The 19,955-nt window shown below is 44.7% G+C and overlaps 1 protein-coding gene across 9 annotated transcripts in view; it reads left to right on the top strand.

Moving 5' to 3' along the window:
- The window catches only part of ACSL1 (acyl-CoA synthetase long chain family member 1), a 77,455-nt gene that overhangs the window by 30,366 nt on the left and 27,134 nt on the right, over positions 1-19,955 (top strand). For all 9 annotated transcript variants that reach the window (XR_006201447.1, XR_006201446.1, XR_006201445.1 and 6 more), the window contains 5 exons: positions 5,784-5,898; positions 10,069-10,133; positions 12,695-12,796; positions 15,103-15,202; positions 15,424-15,602. Coding sequence is in view for 6 of the 9 variants with exons in the window: in XM_042934294.1 (XP_042790228.1) it covers positions 5,784-5,898; positions 10,069-10,133; positions 12,695-12,796; positions 15,103-15,202; positions 15,424-15,602 (561 nt within the window). In the remaining 3 variants the exon portion in view is untranslated. The remainder of the gene's footprint in view (positions 1-5,783; positions 5,899-10,068; positions 10,134-12,694; positions 12,797-15,102; positions 15,203-15,423; positions 15,603-19,955) is intronic.

Here is a 19,955-nt window from a genome sequence, read left to right as displayed (position 1 = left end):
TTTGGATTTTGTGACTCCAGACTTTCTTCCCTCTCGCAGAGGTGGGAGGGTGCCATTTGCCCTTCTGTGGTTGGCCGATTTCCCCTGGTGATGAGCTTGAAATGTGCTTGTCAGCCTCCCCCCCAGCCCCCAACCTAAGCAACTCCTCCCCTTGGGATGGCAGTGGGGAGGTGCTCAGGAAGAAGGAAACAGGAGAGTGAACTAGGGGTGAGATGGAAGGTGTTCTAGGGCTTTAGAGGAAAGTGTTGAAGAACGGAAGAAACCCAGGCGGCCATCTATGATCCGGGCCCGGCTCCTCCAAGATGGAGACTAACAGCGTGGGGGCGAGTTTGAACCCTGCTTGTGATCCACAAAGAAACTTCTCACCGTATCGGATGTCCGTGTCTCTGGACAACATTTGAGATGTCACATGAAAGCCTCCCCCGCAGGCTCTTCGCTCACCTGTGGAGTGGCTGGCTGGCTACACTCAGGTGCTCAGGAAATACTTACCCTCCGTCGTTCCTGCACTCAGATGACAGAACCCAGCACTGACGTGATGGTTCCGCCCTTTCTTTACTCCCTGGGCGGAAAGGATCTGGGGAAGTCAGCTAGTTAAAGGGTGAGCATCAACGGTGAGCCTGAGGGTTCTTCGCTCCGCGGGGGCATTTACGGTGTAGCCTATCGTGGGGCATCTAGGTGTGTTTTAGATGTTCTCTTATCATTCGGGAAACATGGTTTGGAAGGCCACTTACTGGCTGGCCTTTACAGGCCCTGGTTGGATACAGCAGAGAGTCCAAGAGGTCACTGGATGGAAGAGTAGTTTTGTGCCTGTTTCTAGAAAGAAGCAGACAGTGTGGTCTGCGGAGGGTAAGATGCACGTAAAAACGTGTAAAAATGCCAGTGCTGGGAAGAGTAGTTCACATGGAGGATGTCGGCAACAGCAAATGAAAAAATAAAAGGTCTCCCCACCAGCCCCGCCGCGGCCCCCCCACCCAGGGCTGTGATTCCATCTGGAGCCTTTCCCCCAGAGACGGATTTAACATTAAAATCCACATGCGTTTTCAACAGTCTCCTTACAAGTTACACCACTGTTCTGTTCTCCTTCCCTCCCGTGTCTCCCTCCATCTTCCGGCCCCTTCCCCGTTAGAGGGACTAAACAGTAGTAACAAAGGAGGAACTTGCCTGTCAGGGCCCACATTGAGGTGAGTGACGCCACAGTTTCTAAGGCCTGGGTCTTTCCATCCCTCAGAAACCCTCAAGGGTGTCATTTTGTTTTGCATTTAGATATGAGAGCGCACAAAATGACCATCACCATCAAGAGTCCTTTTTGTCAAATACAGGCTTCCCCTGTTATCCGAAAGTAGAGCGCCCCCGTGAAAGCTTCTGTAGGTCTAAATGGCATCAGTCAAGAGCGTCCGCCATTTTCCAAAAGTTCAAGTTAGCCACTTCCCTTTTATAAAACACCTACATTAGTACAGTAACAGCTCTTTCATAAAAGCAGAACTCCTCTTCAGATTTCTTCCGGTTAGTGAAAACAGACAAGTACTCATTGGGTCTTTCATAAAAGTGCCATAAAATGAACTTTCAGAAAGCAAGGGATTCCTGTATTGGCAAGGGTTCTGGTCTTGGGGACCACTGATAGTGCAGATGTCCACTGTGGCCCTGCCCTTATTGGCCCTAAGTGGATTGAACTTGAACCTTTATTTCCTAATTCAGCCCACGTGGGGAGACTGACCTCAAGAGGAACCTTAGCTTCTATAGATGTTGCAGAATGTACTCATGAGCAGTGATTTGCCCATCGTGTGTTTGATTCATCATCTTCTATTTTTTTAAGCTGGAAAACCTATAAAACCACATTAAAGAAGCGTATAGCATAATCCTCCTTGACACTCAATCTTACTGACTGATTTCCTGCACATTGAATTGGGGTTGTCTGTTTAGCTCTCCGTTTCTTGAGCGCCATTGAAACCACCCCCATGCCCCCAAATCTTTATAGGTTTATACCAGAAGTCCAGAAGGGCCAAGTTTAAAGTACTTTTTTTTTCCATTTAAGTAGATGTTCCTAGAAATAGCTAAATGTACTTGCACGACCCAGTAATGAAATACCCTTCTTTTGAAATGATTCGAATTTGTAGCACATACAGACATCTTGAGCTTGGTGGTTATAGCTGGGCTTCCCAATGCTCCGTGCAATCCCTCCCCTTGGTAGGCATAAGTAAGGTTGCTAACACCCAGTGTTTACAAATAACATTTTTGTTCGAGAAGAATGGTAACACGTATGCACATCAAAAATGATGATTCTTCAGGGGAATGTGTGCTCATTTCACAGAGCGACACATTTCAAAGCATAGATCTTGTTTAGTGCCCTCCCTGCCCCCCCCCCCCCACCCTTTCATTTCAGGCTCCTCTGTTGAAATGACAGACTTGCCTTACAAGTCAGTGAGTGTGACCTTTTATCCAGTCTCACCGAATCGGTGTGCCTTTTTGGCATAGAACTCTTTCACTGCTTCCTCTTCAAACTTCTGCTAATTATTCTAATGGCTAATTAGAATAATAATAAATATCTTGTCTTCGGATTACTTTGTTAAGATGATTTGGGATTTTGGGATATGACTAACTTCTTGAACTTGGATTTGGCTGTTTTACCTCCATGTTTCTCAAAGTTCTGAAGATTATATACCACCAAAAGATTAACCTTCACTCAAGAATTATTTAACCAGAGTTTGTTGTGAAATTATACTCTACAGCAGTGGATTCTCAAAATAGGACTTGGGAAGTTGATCTGTGTTGAGAGGGACATTGTCTCCGTATATCCAAAGCTTAGCTAACTCTCTTCTCAAACCTGGCCCCCATGCCCAGCCTTCTGTTTCTGATAAAAAATGGAACTGCTATCTTTAGACCTCCTTCTCTGCTCCTACACCCAGGTACTTGCCAAATCCCATTCATTAGCCAGTACTGCTTCTGGGGTCACCCTTCTCCCCATGCCCACTTGCCACTGCCCTCACTCAGGTCCAAATGAGTGGATTTCCCTCCCTCCCTTTCTTCAGGCTGCGCAGGTTTCTTGTAGATTTCTTTCTGAAGCATTACTCGGATCTTCACCACATCCCTGCTGGGATCCTAATGCCTCCAGGCTGGTGGTTGTCACTATATTGTGCACCAGAATCCCCTGGAGAGCTTGCTAAAACACGGCCTGCTGGATCACACCCCCAGGGTTTCTGATTCAGTACATCTGGCGCAGGGCTAGCTAGTTTGCTTTCCTCACAAAGGCCTGGTGTTCCCCAGACCATCCTTGGAAGACTTCAGCTTGAGGGTGAGCCCGTGCTCCCAAGACTCCAGGCTACTCCTGTCTATTCTTTCTGACTTCCTCTGTGCTCTTTGCTTAGCTGGTGCTCTTCGGAGCCCCTCGAGTGATGTAAGAATAAGACTTGGGCTCCTTCAGAAAAAGCTCTGAGTCTTGTTCGCCTGATTCCCATCTGACCCATTGACAGCTATAAGGGTCCTCAGCAGAACGCATGAGGAGGGCAGTATTGCTTTAGCAGAGACACCACTGAAGGATACCATGAATGAATGAGGGTCATGATAAGAGGTGTAGGGGACCCTGTCCCAGGCTGAGGTGATGAGGACCTCCCTGTGGGCTACCACGCTGCCTGTCCATCCCGGCCATGAGTTGATAATGCCTCTTTTCTTAGCTTTCTGTCACTCAGTCCCTCACGCCTTTTTTCCCTACCTTAGCCGTGAGGCCCTGGGTCTTTTTGGTGGCTTCCTGGATTGAAAAGGCTTCCAATGCTTAATATAAAGCAACAAAATCGCTTCTGAATTTTAATCTGAGTATTTGTTGGAGAAAAGATACAGTCTAAGAAGGACTGGTATTATAGTTATGGCATATTATAGGATATCCGAGTAGTATTCTACATATTCATGTTTTATAAGGCCAGTTTTGTTTAGCAGAAAATAACCCTGGACGTGGACACACGGTATCCCCATTTTGCAAAACAAACAGATGCAGAGATTGAGTAATAATCATGAGTCTACAGTGCAGAGATTTTCCCACCATTATACACACAAAGAATAACTGCTTTATAAAGTAGTGTGTTATAATTAATAATTATGTTTGGAATCATGGCTACAGGTGTTAGAAAGTTTTTGCCAAGATAGAGAAGACTGTGTGACAATTGTAAAATATATCATTGGATGATATTTACTCCAGAAAGCTATTAGTAGCCTTAGAGCAAGTTTCAAACACGTATTTGATATGTAGTAGATAATGAAAGACTTTATATAAATGTAGACCATAGAAGAAGTCTGGAAGGAACTCATCAAACTGGTAATAGGGACAAGTCTTTTTTTTTTTTTTCTTAATATACTTCTGTATATTGTTCTTTTTGAAGTACATATATGATAAACTGGTTGGGAGGAGAGCTTGCAGGAGGAGTATGAAGGATGCCAATTAAATCCTAAAAACAAACAAACAAAAAAATACAAGAAGAAGAAGAAAAAGAATCCACCAAAATCTCTCTGGCCGTCATTACCTATAAAGGTCTCCATGTTGGTTCTTCTGCTGGAATGTGTCCCGTTTTTCCATCTCACACTCTAGTCTCTGAGACCTACTCCTTTGCCCCCTTCTTCATGAAGGCTTTCCTATCTACTTTCTTCAAATCTCGTGCTAGAAATGATCTCTCCTACTATGAACAGTCCTTTCTCTTAGTACCAAGAAGTTCTTACATCATAGCGTGATTTCCCCAAGAGAGTGTTTCCTGACCATTGCACATGTAAAGACCTCCCTCTCTGAAATTGAAAAGAAAAAAATTGTAGGCTCTGACATCATAGTAGTTGAGCTTTGATTTATCAGTTCCTAGAGAATGCTTGGTGTTTCTGTGGCTATCTGGACCCACAGTATCTCTGTGGCCCTGGAGGGCTGCGCAGCTCAGAGGTTGAAAGCTACTACCTCTTACCCCCCTACCCCCTTGAGAGAGAGAGAGAGAGAGAGAGAGAGAATCCCAAGCAGGCTGTGCACTGTCAGCACAGAGCACAGGGCTCAAACTCCCGAACTGTGAGACCGTGACCTGAGCCAAAATCAAGAGTCAGACGCTCAACTGACTGAGCCACCCAGGCACCCCTAGAGAGCTACTTCCTCTTATGATAACTTCTGCAACTAGTTAGGAGTTATTGTGGATAGGAGGTAAACTTTCTGCACTAACCAAGGAAGACCACAAAGAGACGGGTACACAGATACAAAATCTGTGCACCTACAAATGCAGCGAGTCAAAGCAGTCAAGACATGTCCCTGCACCTCCCTAAGTTTTGTAGCTGGTGATTGTTAACTGTTAGATGCTATGTGAGCGTCTAAAGTTCCTACCAGGTTACACTGCTGTTGACACAGAGATGTAACAGTGGCAATAATCTCGGAAGGAATATACATGGCATTTTGGAAGCACAACTGAATGGTGTGTCATTTCCACGAGAGCTGACCCAGACGCAGTCTCCTGTGCTGTCGATGGCAGAGGTTTGAGGCTTGTCACAGTGTGTGGTGGTGGCAGGCTTCCAGTCCTCCTGCCAGACCCCTGCTCAGACATCTGCTCCCCTGTTTCCTTTTCCCAGGGCCCCTCTTAGCCTTGCTTCTCTGAAGCCAGGAGTTGACCCCAGCTGAATGCTCCATCTTGGCAAATCCTGCACTTCCCTTCATTCAGCAAATACCGAGCAGCTGCTCCACAGGGGCCCCCTGCAGGGCACTGCGGGCGTGCACGCGAGGCCTTTTATTTTCAACATTTTCTTCTAACCGCTCGCGTGTCTGTGTCTTTTTACAGGGTAGTGATGGTGCCCGGAGATCCGTGCTACTGGATGGCGACGAGCCCTTGGTGTATTTCTATGATGATGTCACAACCATGTACGAGGGTTTCCTGCGGGGCATACAGGTGTCAAGTAAGCATTCGCGGGATTTGTGTGATGAATGCTTGACGGTTCTCATTCGGCATGAGTGGTCTTTCTGGAGAAAGTCATATTTGCTCCCGTCTTCCGCCTGTTTCCACCTGTTCGGGTCTCCCTGTCTCCTCCTGTAACTTCTCCAGAGTGACCTCCAAAGCACAGCAGCCCCTCCAGCTTATCCCCTGGCAGAGCGGGTTCCGTGGTGGAATATGTTTTCATCATGTCCCGCATTTTGTGGAGGGTCACACATATGTTAGCTCATTGTGGGCTCTGACATATCCTGAGGTCAAAAGGTCTGTTTAATTGGACCCAATCCAACATTTTCAAACTTACTTGAGCATGAGACCCATATTTTGAGAAATAAACACTGACATCCCAAGGAAGCAGTGTTCCCTGAGACACTTGGCGAGTGTTGGCCCGTGGGATTGCGCTTCATTAGCAACGGTGGCCTAAGAGACCCCGTGCACCTGCGTGCCTTTCCAGCCTCTCTCTCTTCCAGGCTCCGTGTATACCTGCCTCACGTCACACTGAACTCGCAAAACCAGAACCCCTCTCCTTTCTCATCACCCCGTGCCTTTGTGCATTTGTCTTTTTCCTGATCATAAAGCTGCTTCTTTCCTACCTCAGCCCCGGGCGCTTGCTATATGCCTACTAATCCTGTAAACCTCGTATTGCTTTTTTTTTTTTACCTTTTCTATAAAACCTTCCTATTCCCTTGTTTTCATCTCCTACCTCCAGGTGGAGATGCCCACTTTCCCCAGCATCTTGTACCTATTTCTGTACCAGCCCCTCCAGGGAACAGAGGCATTTACTGCCCATCTGTCCCACTAGCCAGTGCTCCATGAACCAGGCAGCTGTCTCTTCTCTCGGCACCTGCACACCGTAGGTGCTCTATTAATGTGTCCTCAGAGATGGAGAGAGTCCTCTCTACTTCCCCCCACCCCTCTTTTTGTTTCAGCCCCTTCATTTTGGCTTATTCCGGGTTACTCTCTAGAAATGGTCTTTGGGATCCACACGTTTGTTATTTAAATCTTTCGGTGGTTAGCTTTTATTTTTCCTACTGCTCCCTAGGCCGTAGTCTCCTGACGGCCAGGGGCCGTGTGCCATTACTGTCTCTGTCCCCACGACATGTTGCATGTGGTATGTGCTCAGGAAGTGCCGTGGTTTTTACTTGATACTGGTAAAATTGGATTGCTCTGTTGTGTTTTTGCCCTGGTGTTCTTGTAGCAGATTCATTAAGCCCCACGATAAAGGGAGAGCATTTAATTTGTGAACTTCTTCAAAGTTAGGGTGAGGGGCAGGGTTTGTCTGTGATAGTAAATACCCATAAGGTACAGCAGCCTAACTTAAGGCCACATCAAAATATTTGTATATATTACATATATATATATATGTATATATATATATATATATATATATATATATATATATATATATATACATATATACATATATATATAATAAACATATGTGTGTATGTATATGCATGTTCATATGTGTGTGTAATCTTTACCAGTACCACAGAGTCACGTGTATAAATGTTTATATGATTTTCCACTATTAGTAGAGAATGAACTCATCTAGGTCGTGTGGTAACTTACATTCTACTTCTGACTCTCCTCTCATCTTAGGACAGTAACTTTTTTTTTTAGTCACCTTCCTCTACTTGGAAAATGAGGGTCTTACGTGAATGTTTCCGAGAAGTTGAAGAAAACGAAGTTCAGTCTTCTTAACCTGTACTGATTGAAGGAAACTACTCAGCAGATCACTTTGCCTTCTTCCCCCTGCCCCAGAGGAGCTTTTTATTCTAAGCTTCAATTTTCTAGACTACCATAAGATTAAGCCTTTACAGGAGAGCAAAATCCTCTAGATAAGGTAGTTAGGAGTCTGGTGAATGACAGGAGGAGCCAGCCAGCCTGGAGTTTTCAAACCTGGTCTTTTCAGACCGCATGCAGGAAGCCACTTCTAGGAGGGACCCTCTGCCTGCCAGTCAGTGGATTCTTGTCCCCGGCTACACTGCACATCACCTGGGGAGCTTTGAAAAACCACTGAGGCCCAGGCCCCTTCCCTGTCCAGTTACATCAAAAATTTTGTTAGTAGGGCCTGGGTATAGAATCTTTTTTTTAAGTTCCCAGTGTCCGGGAGCTGGAGTCTGCATATTTTTTTTGTAAAGGGCCAGAGAGTAACGATGGTTGGCTTTCAGGGCCATACAGTCTCTGCCATGACTGCTCAGCTGCAGTCTTAGATCATACGTAAATGAACAAGCGAGGCCGTGTTCCAGTAAAACTGTATTTACAACAACAGGTGGCAGGCTTGATTCGGCCCCTGCCTACAGATCACCAGTCCCTGTTCTTAAAGAATAAAATCACATTATTTCGCATGGCAAATGTCTGAAAACAGCCCCTGATGGACCTTGTGTTGTCCAGCGTGGTCTTTATTACAGTCCCTGTGAACTGAAGTGGGTCTGAGAATAAGGCCCTCTGTGCTCTTTCTGTTTGCATGAAGGCTGCTGTAGAGAGAGCCAGGACGTCAGTGTGGAGCAGAGAACTCGTCCAGCCTGGGTCCTCCCCGTGCTCACGACTGACCCGCACACGCAGCACCCGTCTCTAGCGGGGGGACTCCGTGTAATAGGTCCAGCGTATCAAGGCTGCCACGGGGGGCCGTGCTCCACTGTCCCTCCCTCTTCTTCAGGCCCCCAGACCAAATCAGAACATCTGAACTGCCACTCGAGCCTGGAATGGGGAAGCCAGATATGTTATAGTCACAAGACAGAAATGCCGATACCCTGTTCAGAGGGGAGGTGACAAAACAGTCTGTAGTAGAAGCCGTGCAGGCACACAGATGGTGGTAGGGCCCGTGTTCCTAGTTGAGAAACATTCGGGGGGGGGGGGGGGCGCCTGGGTGGCTCAGTTGATTAAGCGTCCGACTTTGGCTCTCACGGTTCGTGAGTGGAAGCCCCGCGTTGGGCTCTGTGCTGATAGAGCCTGGAGCCTGCCTTGGATTCTGTCTCTCTCTCTCTCTCTCTCTCTCTGCCTCTTACTGGCTCGTGCTCTCTCTCTCTCTCTCCCACTTTCTCAAAAATAAATAAACTTAAAAAAAAAAAAAAAAGAAACATTCTGGTATGTGGTCAACCCTGATCATCATCTGAATATGGCAGCTTTTTGTGGGGGGCTGGAGGTGGAGTGGACATAGTTTTCCTTCAACAACTACAAACTGAGCATAAAGTTAGCTTGGGGTTAATCTGTAGAAAGAAACTTGCATAATTCCAAATATAAATGACTTGAATGATATTTATTACTGTGCTAGCACTTAGTGTGAATAATTAATACCGGGTTTTCTTTCTTCCTGTTTATTCGTTACCTGGGTTAGAATCAGGACACGTCCTGATATTTCTTTCTTTTCTTTTTTTTTCAATGTTCATTTTATTTTTGAGAGAGAGAGTGCACGTGAGTGGGGGGTGCGGTGGTGGGGAGGGCAGAGAGAGAGTGGGAGAGAGAATCCCAAACAGGCTCTGCGATGTCAGTGCAGAGCCCGACGTAGGACTCGATCCCACTAACCTAGAGATCATGACCTGAGCCCAAATCAAGAGTCAGACACTTAACGCCACCCAGGTGCTCCCATCCTGATATTTCTTAACGTTTACTTTTATAAACACCCCCTTATTTTCTCTCATTTTGCATCTTTTCTTTATTTTTGTTTCTCTGCAATTAAGACTTCGCCTGTGTAAGTAAAGTCCAGGTCATCAGAATTTGGACATCGAAGAATCGTATTTTCCTTTTTACATTCTGAGTTAGAATGCTTTAAATTTAGAAATTTTGAGGGAGTCTTCTGAACACCTACACCAGAATTTCTTTACCATTCAGCTCCTGACTCCTTTCTAAACCGATAGGGTATTGAAGAAGAATTCACAAATTGAGTGTCTTTAAAAATTGTATTTACCTATATCCTCTCATTTTTTCCCTCTTCTCCCACTCCATTTAAGAAACAAAATAGAAACAAACAAACAAATGAGACCGAAACCTAGGGAGGACATATTTTCGACCTGAACTCATTATTTGTAATCTAGGGACAAAAATCTGTCTACCTGATCCTTTATAGAATGGAGTACAAATTAGAATATTTATGCATGTTAAGCCCATTTTTTGTTTTTTGTTTTCCTTTTTCCAGATAATGGCCCTTGTTTAGGCTCTCGGAAGCCAGACCAACCCTATGAATGGCTTTCATACAAAGAGGTGAGTTTTCTGGCTCTGTGTGTCCTCGTGCAGGATGTGGTACTGAAATAGGTCAGCTCTCGGAGACGCTGTGAGGGGTGGAGGGTCGCTACTGAGTCCCTGTGTTGCACTAGCTCAGAGCTTCAGGGACAATGTGCAGCATGCAAAGGGAGAAGTCTTACACAGCAGTTTGGGGAAAAACTGGTTAAGTAACTTAATTGGTGGTTCAAAAGCACTTTATTTTAGAACTTACGTTGGATGCATTATGGGGTTGAATTTAATTCTAAGATGATGTTCTAGAAGTGTGCTCAGAGTCCATTGGGAGAACAGAATTTCTCCTCTGCCTTGGGGGGTACTAGTGATATTTAGAAGCCCCAACATAGAGTAGCCCTCTCATGTGATAGATGAGGAAAATATACCCCAGGAAAGGATGGGCCTCGCCTAACGTCACAAGCTGGTCAATGACAGAAACAGGAGCAGAAGCGAGGTCCATACCTTCCGGTACAGGGCTCTTTGGTGCATTGTATGAACCTGACCAACTTGGGACTGCGCTGACATAGAACCCCAGGGCGGCCGTAGCGAACAGAACAGATATGCGGAAGTGACACCTGTGTTACTGTATAAACAGTAACAAACAAAGGAGGCTGGGATCTGGGTGTATTTCTATTTATTCCTGTGGGTCCTAGCTGATCCACAGCTACAGCTGTTTCAGTAGCCTCCACTGGCAGGGAGGGAGCGGAGCAGGAAGATGCTGCTTTTTATTTCGATCGTGATAGCAAGACATCTCGATGCCCCCGCCTCTCCCTGGGGAGGCAGGACCCCAAGGACGTATGGGAGCCACCGGAAGCATCAGTTTCTGCTGCCTTTTGTTTCCGGCCCAGCTGTCCGGGAAATGGCTCCCTGCCGTAGAGGCAGATCATCCTGTGGCATTCGTGAATCCACGTGAGCTTCCTCCTTCCACGTTTGGCAGCTGTGCTCTGGAGTGTGTATGTGACAGGGGGGTCGTCACGAGGAGCCACAAAGCCGGCTCGGGAATAGCGCTCGCTGGCCCTCCCTAGACTGAACCCCACACCACTTTTCCTTCCCTTCCCTCATCTGAGGATCCGTGAGATGCAGAAGGCTTGGCTTGGGTATCTCTTGACAGAGAGCCAAGAGGCAGAACAGCTTAGCGGACCTTTCTTGGGGAAGGAGGGATGAGATGCGTGGCCCGGGGGACCAGAGGGATTTCACCGCTTTTCGTGTGCCTTTCCAGAGCCAAGGTAAAATAGCTGCCAAGGTCCCTTATTTTCGCAAGGGGTGTAGAAACAGTCGTGCGCGTGTGCGTTGGACACGTAACGCTGCGTGGTGGTGTTCCGGCCTCCCGGAGTCCACAGGTGTGTTGTGAATTACTTGTGTTAGATGCCGGCTGGAAGGCGGAAGACAGGTCCGTTGCAGATGGGACTTTTCAAGGCAGACTGAAAATCACGGCGGTTCCTGAAGGTGTTAATCCGTGTTTTGTACATTTCAGCCAGAGGCTGGTGACGGTATAAAACAGGACGTAACAGAAGCCAGCTTTGGATTTGTAGACTTAAGTCTTCTCGTCAGCCTGGTGCCTCTGCCCTTTGCGGGGCTCGGAACCCTGTGAGGTTTTCTGAGGGAAAACCTGAGGGAGCCTCTTTCTAGAGATACAAATGCACACACACTAGCCTAGTAAGCTCCGCAAACCAGGGTAGCATCTCACGGGTTCCCGTCCCTTATGTGCAAGCAGAGGTTGTGAGAAGGCCGGGGGATATGGAAACATCATTCTTGCTGTCACCTCACCTTTCAGCTCTCGTTCCCATAGGCAGAGCGAGGTGGCACTGTGTGCCAGGACAAATGGGGTTCTGGGCAAGAACAGGTGTGGCTTCATTCCCTACGGGCATGCGTGGGAATTCGGACTGCTCCCGAGAACTCAGCAACTGAGATGAAGAAAATAATTCCAAACTTTAAGATGAAAAAAAAAAAATTTCTTTGTAGTTAATTTGGGATGGGAATGGGGAGAGGTTGGGGGCAGGTTTATAATCCTACCTCATTTTTATGAATCTACCTATTTTTGCTTAGTTGCAATAATAGTATTTATTTACTTATTCATTTTACTTAAAATTGTTACAAGTTTTTTGAAGGTGTCCCCCAAACTTGCTATTTCTGTATTTATAGCAAATGACAAGTTTGGGCTGCTTTGCTGCTCTTTATAAATGCAAGTAATTTCTATTATTCTACATCCTCGTATTACTTTTATAATTTTATAAAACTAAAGTGTAAAATAGAAATGTGCATGAGAAGCCCAGGCATCCAGTGACCTCTGACCTGCAGCTGTCAGAATCTGATTCCTCTGCTTTGCAGAAGGAACCCTATGACCAGTTCTCCTAATAGTTCCGGTGAAGCCAGCCTCGTGTTTTACAAAACTGTAGGGCTGACGGAACCCCGTTCGCTCCTGCTGCCCTTCGCCGTGCGGCGCCACTTGCTGGCCAAGATAGCAGACTCGGTCGGCTGTCGCTCCAGTGAGCTTTGTTCCCTGAGTTGGGCCTGACGTGGTTCCTGATTTTTTTTCCTCCCCATTTCAGGTTGCGGACATGTCAGAGTGTGTGGGCTCAGCGCTCATCCAGAAGGGCTTCAAGACTTCCCCGGATCAGTACATTGGCATCTTTTCTCAGAACAGACCTGAGGTATTGACCGTTAGACGCCAATTGTGTGCGGTTTTGAGAGTTCTCACATGTAAGAGCCAACTGGAGTTCATACAGACCTTTGCTTGGGACCCGATTTTGTGCTCTGATCTCTACTGAGCATATGTCTCTATGTTATTCATTAGAAAGTTACACATATGAAAACCCAGGCTCAGGCCTCCTTGGCCTTTAGGTGGAAAAAATCTATATATCACTTTTTGATTATTGGTTTTTGTTTTTTCAAAAACCAGGTCCCAAACAAAAACTAACAAAGAAGTTACTAGAACAGATAACTAACAAAGAATCCTCCTAGCCTCTAGGCCTACCTCTGTAATTAGAAAAATAGCATCAATAAATTATAGAGAAACTTGGATACGTTTTTGGCAGTAGTGGACTCCCCTCTTTGCTTTCTGAAAGGTGGGAGCTTTCCCTGTGATCAGGTTACAAAATTTAAAATACCGGGGGCAGCGGGAAAAGTACCTCACCGCGAGTCAGCCTCGGTATAGACACACGGTCTGTCTGGCTGCCAAGGCCCCTGCGTGGTGCTTCTGTAAACCCTTGCATTAAGGTCAATTTAAATGAGAAGCTCTTCTGGAGCTGTTGTTCCAAATATATATAATACACGTATTATAGCGTTGGTGAACAAATGGCATAACTTGGCTTGGAAAAATTCAAGCACTAGGCTCAAAGGAATTGAGTTGGTTCTTGTGTCTAAAAGACATGTTGGCTCAATCGCTGTGCTATCGACTATTGGATAAATTAGGCTGGTTTCCTAGAGTTTTATGTACTGGTAAGGGATACACAGCATTTTCCACAGTTGGACTACGACTAGGCTTATGGAATTTCGTTTCTTTCATTGTAAGTGAAACCCATTCAAGTGAACACATCCCAGATGTTTGCATTAGTGGCATTTTATGCTGAATCTATCACTAGGACCTTACTTCATAGGATAAGCTCCTTCCTACATTTATGAACTAGTTTAATAAATGTGTATGGAGCACCTACTATGTGCCAGGCATCGCGAGGCACCAAAGCACAACAGTGATTTGGATCCTTCTCTTAAGGTACCGTGTGAGGGAAGACCGGCCCGTAGGGTGTTGCTTTGTAGCGTGGCAAGCGTGGACACAGGGAATAGGGTTATGGGGAGCTCAGTCAAGGAGGACTTCCTGGAGGTGGCCTCCTAGTGGAGTCTTGAAGGATATGAGAGCAGGGAAGCTAAGGGAGTGTCGGGAACAACGACATGTTTGCATCAAGCAGCGTATCTGTGCTGGGGGTTGAGGGATTTCAATCTGGTAGAGCTTGGTGGGGCAGGGAAGACAGGACTACATGTACCACATCATGGACCCTGCTGAGGAGCTTGGACCTGCCCTCCATGTTGGTAACTTGAAACTGATGCTAGGAAAGAAAAAGGAGCAAAACTGCCCCAGACCGAGTGAATGTAAGTGGGTGTGCTGCCTTTCCACAGCAGCTGTGCCTTTATCTGTGCCGTGGCCGCGTGTCGGATTCTGCAGATTCGAGACCTGCAGCTGGAGATGAGGGGCACCAGCAAGGATTTTTAGCGAAAGGCTCATCTTGCCATGTATGCCTTGTAGGCAGATCAGTTGCCACATGGCTGCTGAGTTAGAGGCAAGGAGACCGGTCCCGGTACCACTTCTTCATCACTTTTCTGGGGAGATTTTGCCCAGAACATTTTTCCTGTTAGACAGGGGTGTCCCTCCTTCCCCAGTTCCCAGGTCTCACCGCACACGGCTGCACAGCTGATCTTCTCACACCCCAGGGCCTCCATTTCACCGAGAAGCCCTCAGTGGCCGCGCATTACCTGGGGATGGGGCCAGGCCCCTCCACAGACCACCTGCGACCCTGCCTGCCGGGGCACCCTTGAGTGCTCACTGCCCTCCCCCCTGCTTTTGTTCACGCAGTCCCCGCTCCTGGAGTCTCCTTGCCTTTCTCTCCATCTGTCCAAACCGTGCTGCCCTTGCAGAGGGCGAGCTCAGTCACGTGCCCCGTGGAGGTGGGTCACCTCCGGCTCCCTCGTGTCTGAGCCGGTCACTATCTCGTACGGTTAATTATCTTCTCACATATTTGCCTCGATTCTTCCGGCCAATTGCACTGTCCTTCTAAGAAGGGGGCAGGTGTTTTGTTTGCATCGTGAATCCTCCGTGGTGCCTGGCACATAGGAGTAGACACACAAATGTTGATTTTGCCCCATCCAGTGTTTCCACTTTGAATCTCTCTAGAGTGTTGTTCTCCTTGGAGTGGTTCCGTGATGACATCTCGTTTTCTTTCCCTGACCTTTACTGTTCATTTAGTGGGTGATCATTGAACAGGGATGCTTTGCTTACTCCATGGTGTCCGTTCCCCTCTATGATACGCTTGGAGCTGAAGCCATCACCTACATAGTCAACAAAGGTATGTCTGGGGTCTCCAGGTGGGCACTGGCCTAGTTATCAGTTAGATTTGATGACTTTACATTTGGTTATATTTGATTTGATAGGGATTTTATGTTTAAATACACATCTGTCTTTCTATTCAAAGACTGTAAGTCCTGAAAATAGCCTGGTGTCAGATACCGTACAGTCAGGCTTTTAATATCTCGGAGCTCATTCTTCATTGTATCTCTTCATTCCCAGCCGAACTCTCTCTGGTTTTTGTTGACAAGCCAGAGAAGGCCAACACGCTATTAGAAGGTGTAGAAAATAAGTTAACGCCAGGCCTTAAAACCATAGTCATCATGGACTCCTATGGCATCGATCTGTTAGAACGAGGCAAAAGGTGTGGCGTAGAAATCATCAGTCTGAAGGCAATGGAGGTGAGTCATCCTTCCCACTTCCCTGGTGGGCGCCCCTGAGGCCATTTCGGCTCACATGTGGTATCCAGTGCAATCATGCAATCCTAGCTCTGGTTGGGCATCGCAGCAACCCATAAAAGACATAGGGTGGAAATTGCTGCCTCATTACTGGAAGGAAGGGTTCTACGTGCATGTCTCAGTGTGAATCCATCCCATCTGATAAAAAGTAAAACAAGTTGCAGGTGCTCACACATTTATTCTAGAGCACTGACCAGCCATGCCAATAAATGGTAGAAATGTGAATTTTTTTTTCTTCTTAATGTTTATTTATTTTTGAGAGAGAGAGAGAGAGAGTACAAGCAGAGGAGGGGCAGATAGAGGGGACAGAGGATTCAAAGCAGGCTCTGTGCTGACAGCAGTGAGCCCGATGTGGGGCTCAAACTCGTGAACCGCGAGATCCTGACCTGAGCCGAAGTTGGATGCTCAACCAGCTGAGCCACCCAAGTGCTCCAGAAATGTGAATTTCTGATTCAGGTGGAGATTTAAGTTTGTATGTTCTTTTTAGCCTTTAATGCCATTTACTTACTGATTTGTTTCTAAAATGGAGCCAGCTATAGAAATCTGCCTCATTATTCTTTTTCCCAAGTTGCTTTTGTAGCGTCCTGGTGGATTTCCAGCATAGATGTTTGATTTGGTTTATTTTTATGTTAAATTTCTTGAGATTCACCTTAATCAGAACTTTAAGGGTAACCATTCTAGGAAAACGAATGTGGCGTATATTTAAATTGGTTGTTTGACATCACATGTAAAAAGCTGATTCTCCCAGTTGGATTTGGATTAGAGTTTAATCCAGAGAAGCTAGTAAGAGGAGGATCTTGTCAGGTACATATCACAGGAATTGGCTGTTCTCCTTCTGAAAATGTTATAAATATTTTCCTGGAACTGTTATAAATAGGGTTTGAAATTTTACTTATAGTTCTCCTTCTACAAGGAATTGGAGGCTATGAACAAGGATCTATATAATACTTTTCTGGAGGAACTTAGCGGTCATAGAGAAACTAATTTGTTCTAACAGAGCCTTCTGCCTCACATTTATACAGAGACGCACACAGTAGAATAGATGCTTAGTCCATAAGAATGGGTGTGCTGTACTGTTCAGTTGGGTTTTTAGCTAGCTTTTTACCTAGCATTTCTGCACATTTGTTAATTTCACTTGTGATCGCAATAATGCCATTTACAATGTAATCTTTTTCCTCCATCTTTTCCCTAACCCCACCACACAGACGTGCACACACATGCACACACCCACAGGAATTTTTTGGTATTTTTTGATTTTTCTATGATGACATAATTTTAAGATGAAAACATTTAGGTAAATGAAGATTGTAATGTAAAGTTAACATTAAAGATTTTATTTATAAAAGACATTGTTTTCCACTTACCTGTGTCATATGATTCATACTTGGGTTTTAAAAATTTGTAAGCAAAAGATTAAGTAATTTTTAAGAAGGGAATTTAACATTGGCCTTCCGGTTGATCATATGATCAAGTTTATGTTGATATATGTTTTTATAGGATCAAAAAGAGAAATATTGGTATTTGGAGTTTTTGCTTTTGGGGGATATTTTATTACGAATATTTTCAGACATGCAAACAAGAACAGGTACAAAGTACCAAGAATTGTACAGTAGACTGCCATATGCCCACCAAACATCTGCAGCTAATGTTTTAATATATTTGCTTTATCACATATTCGTGCATTACTCTGTCCCTCTATTCATTCATTACCTTTTTTTAATGCATTTGCATTAAGTTGCAGATTTTATTACCCCCAAATACTTCAGCATGTTATTCATTAACTAGAATTCAGTTTTCCTTTGGGGGAGGTTTTTGTTTTGTTTGGTTTGGGCATTTGGAGCCTGAAGATGGCAACTCATTTATTTTTATGGTTGTTGTACTCTTTTCTACATGATGTCATTATACAGGTTTGAGGCTATGAACCTTCTTGGCATATAGGGCACTAATTTTGATCATGTGTGTTCCCAATAAAATAAAAGCCAAACTGCATGTAGCTGTGGCTGTATTTTACTTAATATCAATTTTTGAAGAATTAGAGATCTCAAGAAGTTATGTAAGAATTTTGAACAGATGAGTGGAGATTTGGGTCTGATAAAGATTACTTTTAAAAAAAAAGGAATTATTATTGCTTTAGCTCTTAGTTGACTTCTATTTGGACTTCACTGTTCCTGTTTTTAATCAGCAGTCTATTATATACATAATTTAAAATGTAATTAAGATTAAAAATGGTTTGGGGGTGCCTGGGTGGCTCAGTCAGTTAGGCATCTGGCTCTTGATTTCAGCTCAGGTCATGATCTCACTGTTAATTGGATCAAGCCCTGCATTGGGCTCTGCACTGACAGTGTAGAACCTGTTTGGGATTCTCACTCTCTTTCCCTCCCTCTCTGCCCCTCCCCTGCTTGTGTGCTATCTCTCTTTCTCTCTCTCAAAATAAGTAAACTTTTTTTTAATATTTTTATTGTTTTATTGTTTTTTAATTTTTATTTATTTTTTTTAATTTACATCCAAGTTAGTTAGCATATAGTACAACCATTATTTCAGGAGTAGATTCCTTAATGCCCCTTACCCATTTAGCCCATACCTCCTCCCACAACCCCTCCAGTAACCCTCTCCTTATTACTCAGCTATTTAAGTCTCCTTATGTTTGTGTCCTTAAGTCTCTTATGTTTGTGCCCCCCTCCCTGTTTTTATATTATTTTTGCTTCCCTTCCCTTATGTTCATCTGTTTTGTGTCTTAAAGTCCTCATATGAGTGAAGTCATAAGATATTTGTCTTTCTCTGACTTAACTAATTTCACTTAGCATAATACCCTCTAGTTCCATCCACGTAGTTGCAAAGGGCAAGATTTCATTCTTTTTTATTGCTGAGTAATATTCCATTGTGTGTGTGTGTGCGTGTGTGTGTGTGTGTGTGTGTGTGTGTGTTATTGATAGTACTGCTATAAATATCGGGGTGCATGTGCCCCTTCAAAACAGCATACCCGTATGCCTTGGATAAATACCTGGTAGTGCAATTGCTGGGTCGTAGGGTAGTTCTATTTTTAATTTTTTGAGGAACCTCCATACTGTTTTCCAGAGTGGCTGCACCAATTTGCATTCCCACCAGCAGTGCAAAAGAGGTCCTCTTTGTCCGCATCCTCACCAACATCTCTTGTTGCCTGAATTGTTAATGTTAGCCCTTCTGACAGGTGTGAGGGGGTATCTCATTGTGGTCTTGATTTGTATTTTCCTGATGATGAGTGATGTTAAGCATTTTTTCATGGGTTGGTTGGCCATGTGGATGTCTTCTTTGGAGAAGTGTCTATTCATGTTTTTTGCCCATTTCTTCACTGGATTATTTGTTTTTTGGATGGTGAGTTTGATAAGTTCTCTATAGATTTTGGATACTAACCCTTTATCGGATATGTCGTTTGCAAATACCTTCTCCCATTCTGACCATTACCTTTTAGTTTTGCTGATTGTTTCCTGCGCTATGCAGAAGCTTTTTATTTTAACAAGGTCCCAATAGTTCATTTTTGCTTTTGTTTCCCTTCCCTTGTCCAGAGACATGTTGAATAAGAAGCTGCTGTGGCCAGGGTCAAAGAGGTTTTTGCCTGCTTTCTCCTCTAGTATTTTGATGACTTCCTGTCTTACATTTAGGTCTTTCATCCATTTTGACTTTATTTTCGTATATGGAGTAAGAAAGTGGTCCAGGTTCATTTTTCTGCATGTTACTGTCCAGTTTTCCCAGCACCACTTGCTGAAGAGACTGTCTTTATTCCATTGGACATTCTTTCCAATCAAACATTAGTTGGCCATATGTTTGTGGGCCCATTTCTGGGTTCTCTATTCTTTCCCATTGATCTGAGTGTCTGTTCTTGTGCCAGAACCATACTGTCTCGATGATTACAGCTTTGTAGTACAGCTTAAAGTCTGAAATAAATAAACTTTTTAAAAAAAAATGGTTTAAAAGTGTATGCTGGGCAGAAACTCACTGAGCCCTGAGCACACTGATCGAATTTCCATGTAATTCTAGCATGCTCACTCCATATGCTCATTCAAGCTATTCTGTTTTAATAGGAAAGGAATATAAATAGTTCATTAAAGAAATTAATAGCTAATTGAAGTGGCCACCAAGATACCTCCATGCAGTGAACTGAACAACATCACAGTGGACCCCAGGTAGTGACTGGGAACCAGCTGCTGGGAGATGCATCCTTGGAAATGAACCTGCAGCTCTTTGTGTCCATCCAGCAGTGCTCTTCTGTCTTCTGTCATGGACACTTTTATTTTTTTTTAAGTTTGTTTATTTATTTTG

Source organism: Panthera leo, chromosome B1 (genome assembly GCF_018350215.1).
Source record: "Panthera leo isolate Ple1 chromosome B1, P.leo_Ple1_pat1.1, whole genome shotgun sequence".
In the NCBI taxonomy this organism is placed as follows: domain Eukaryota; kingdom Metazoa; phylum Chordata; class Mammalia; order Carnivora; family Felidae; genus Panthera; species Panthera leo.
This window is presented reverse-complemented; position numbering and strand designations above follow the sequence as displayed.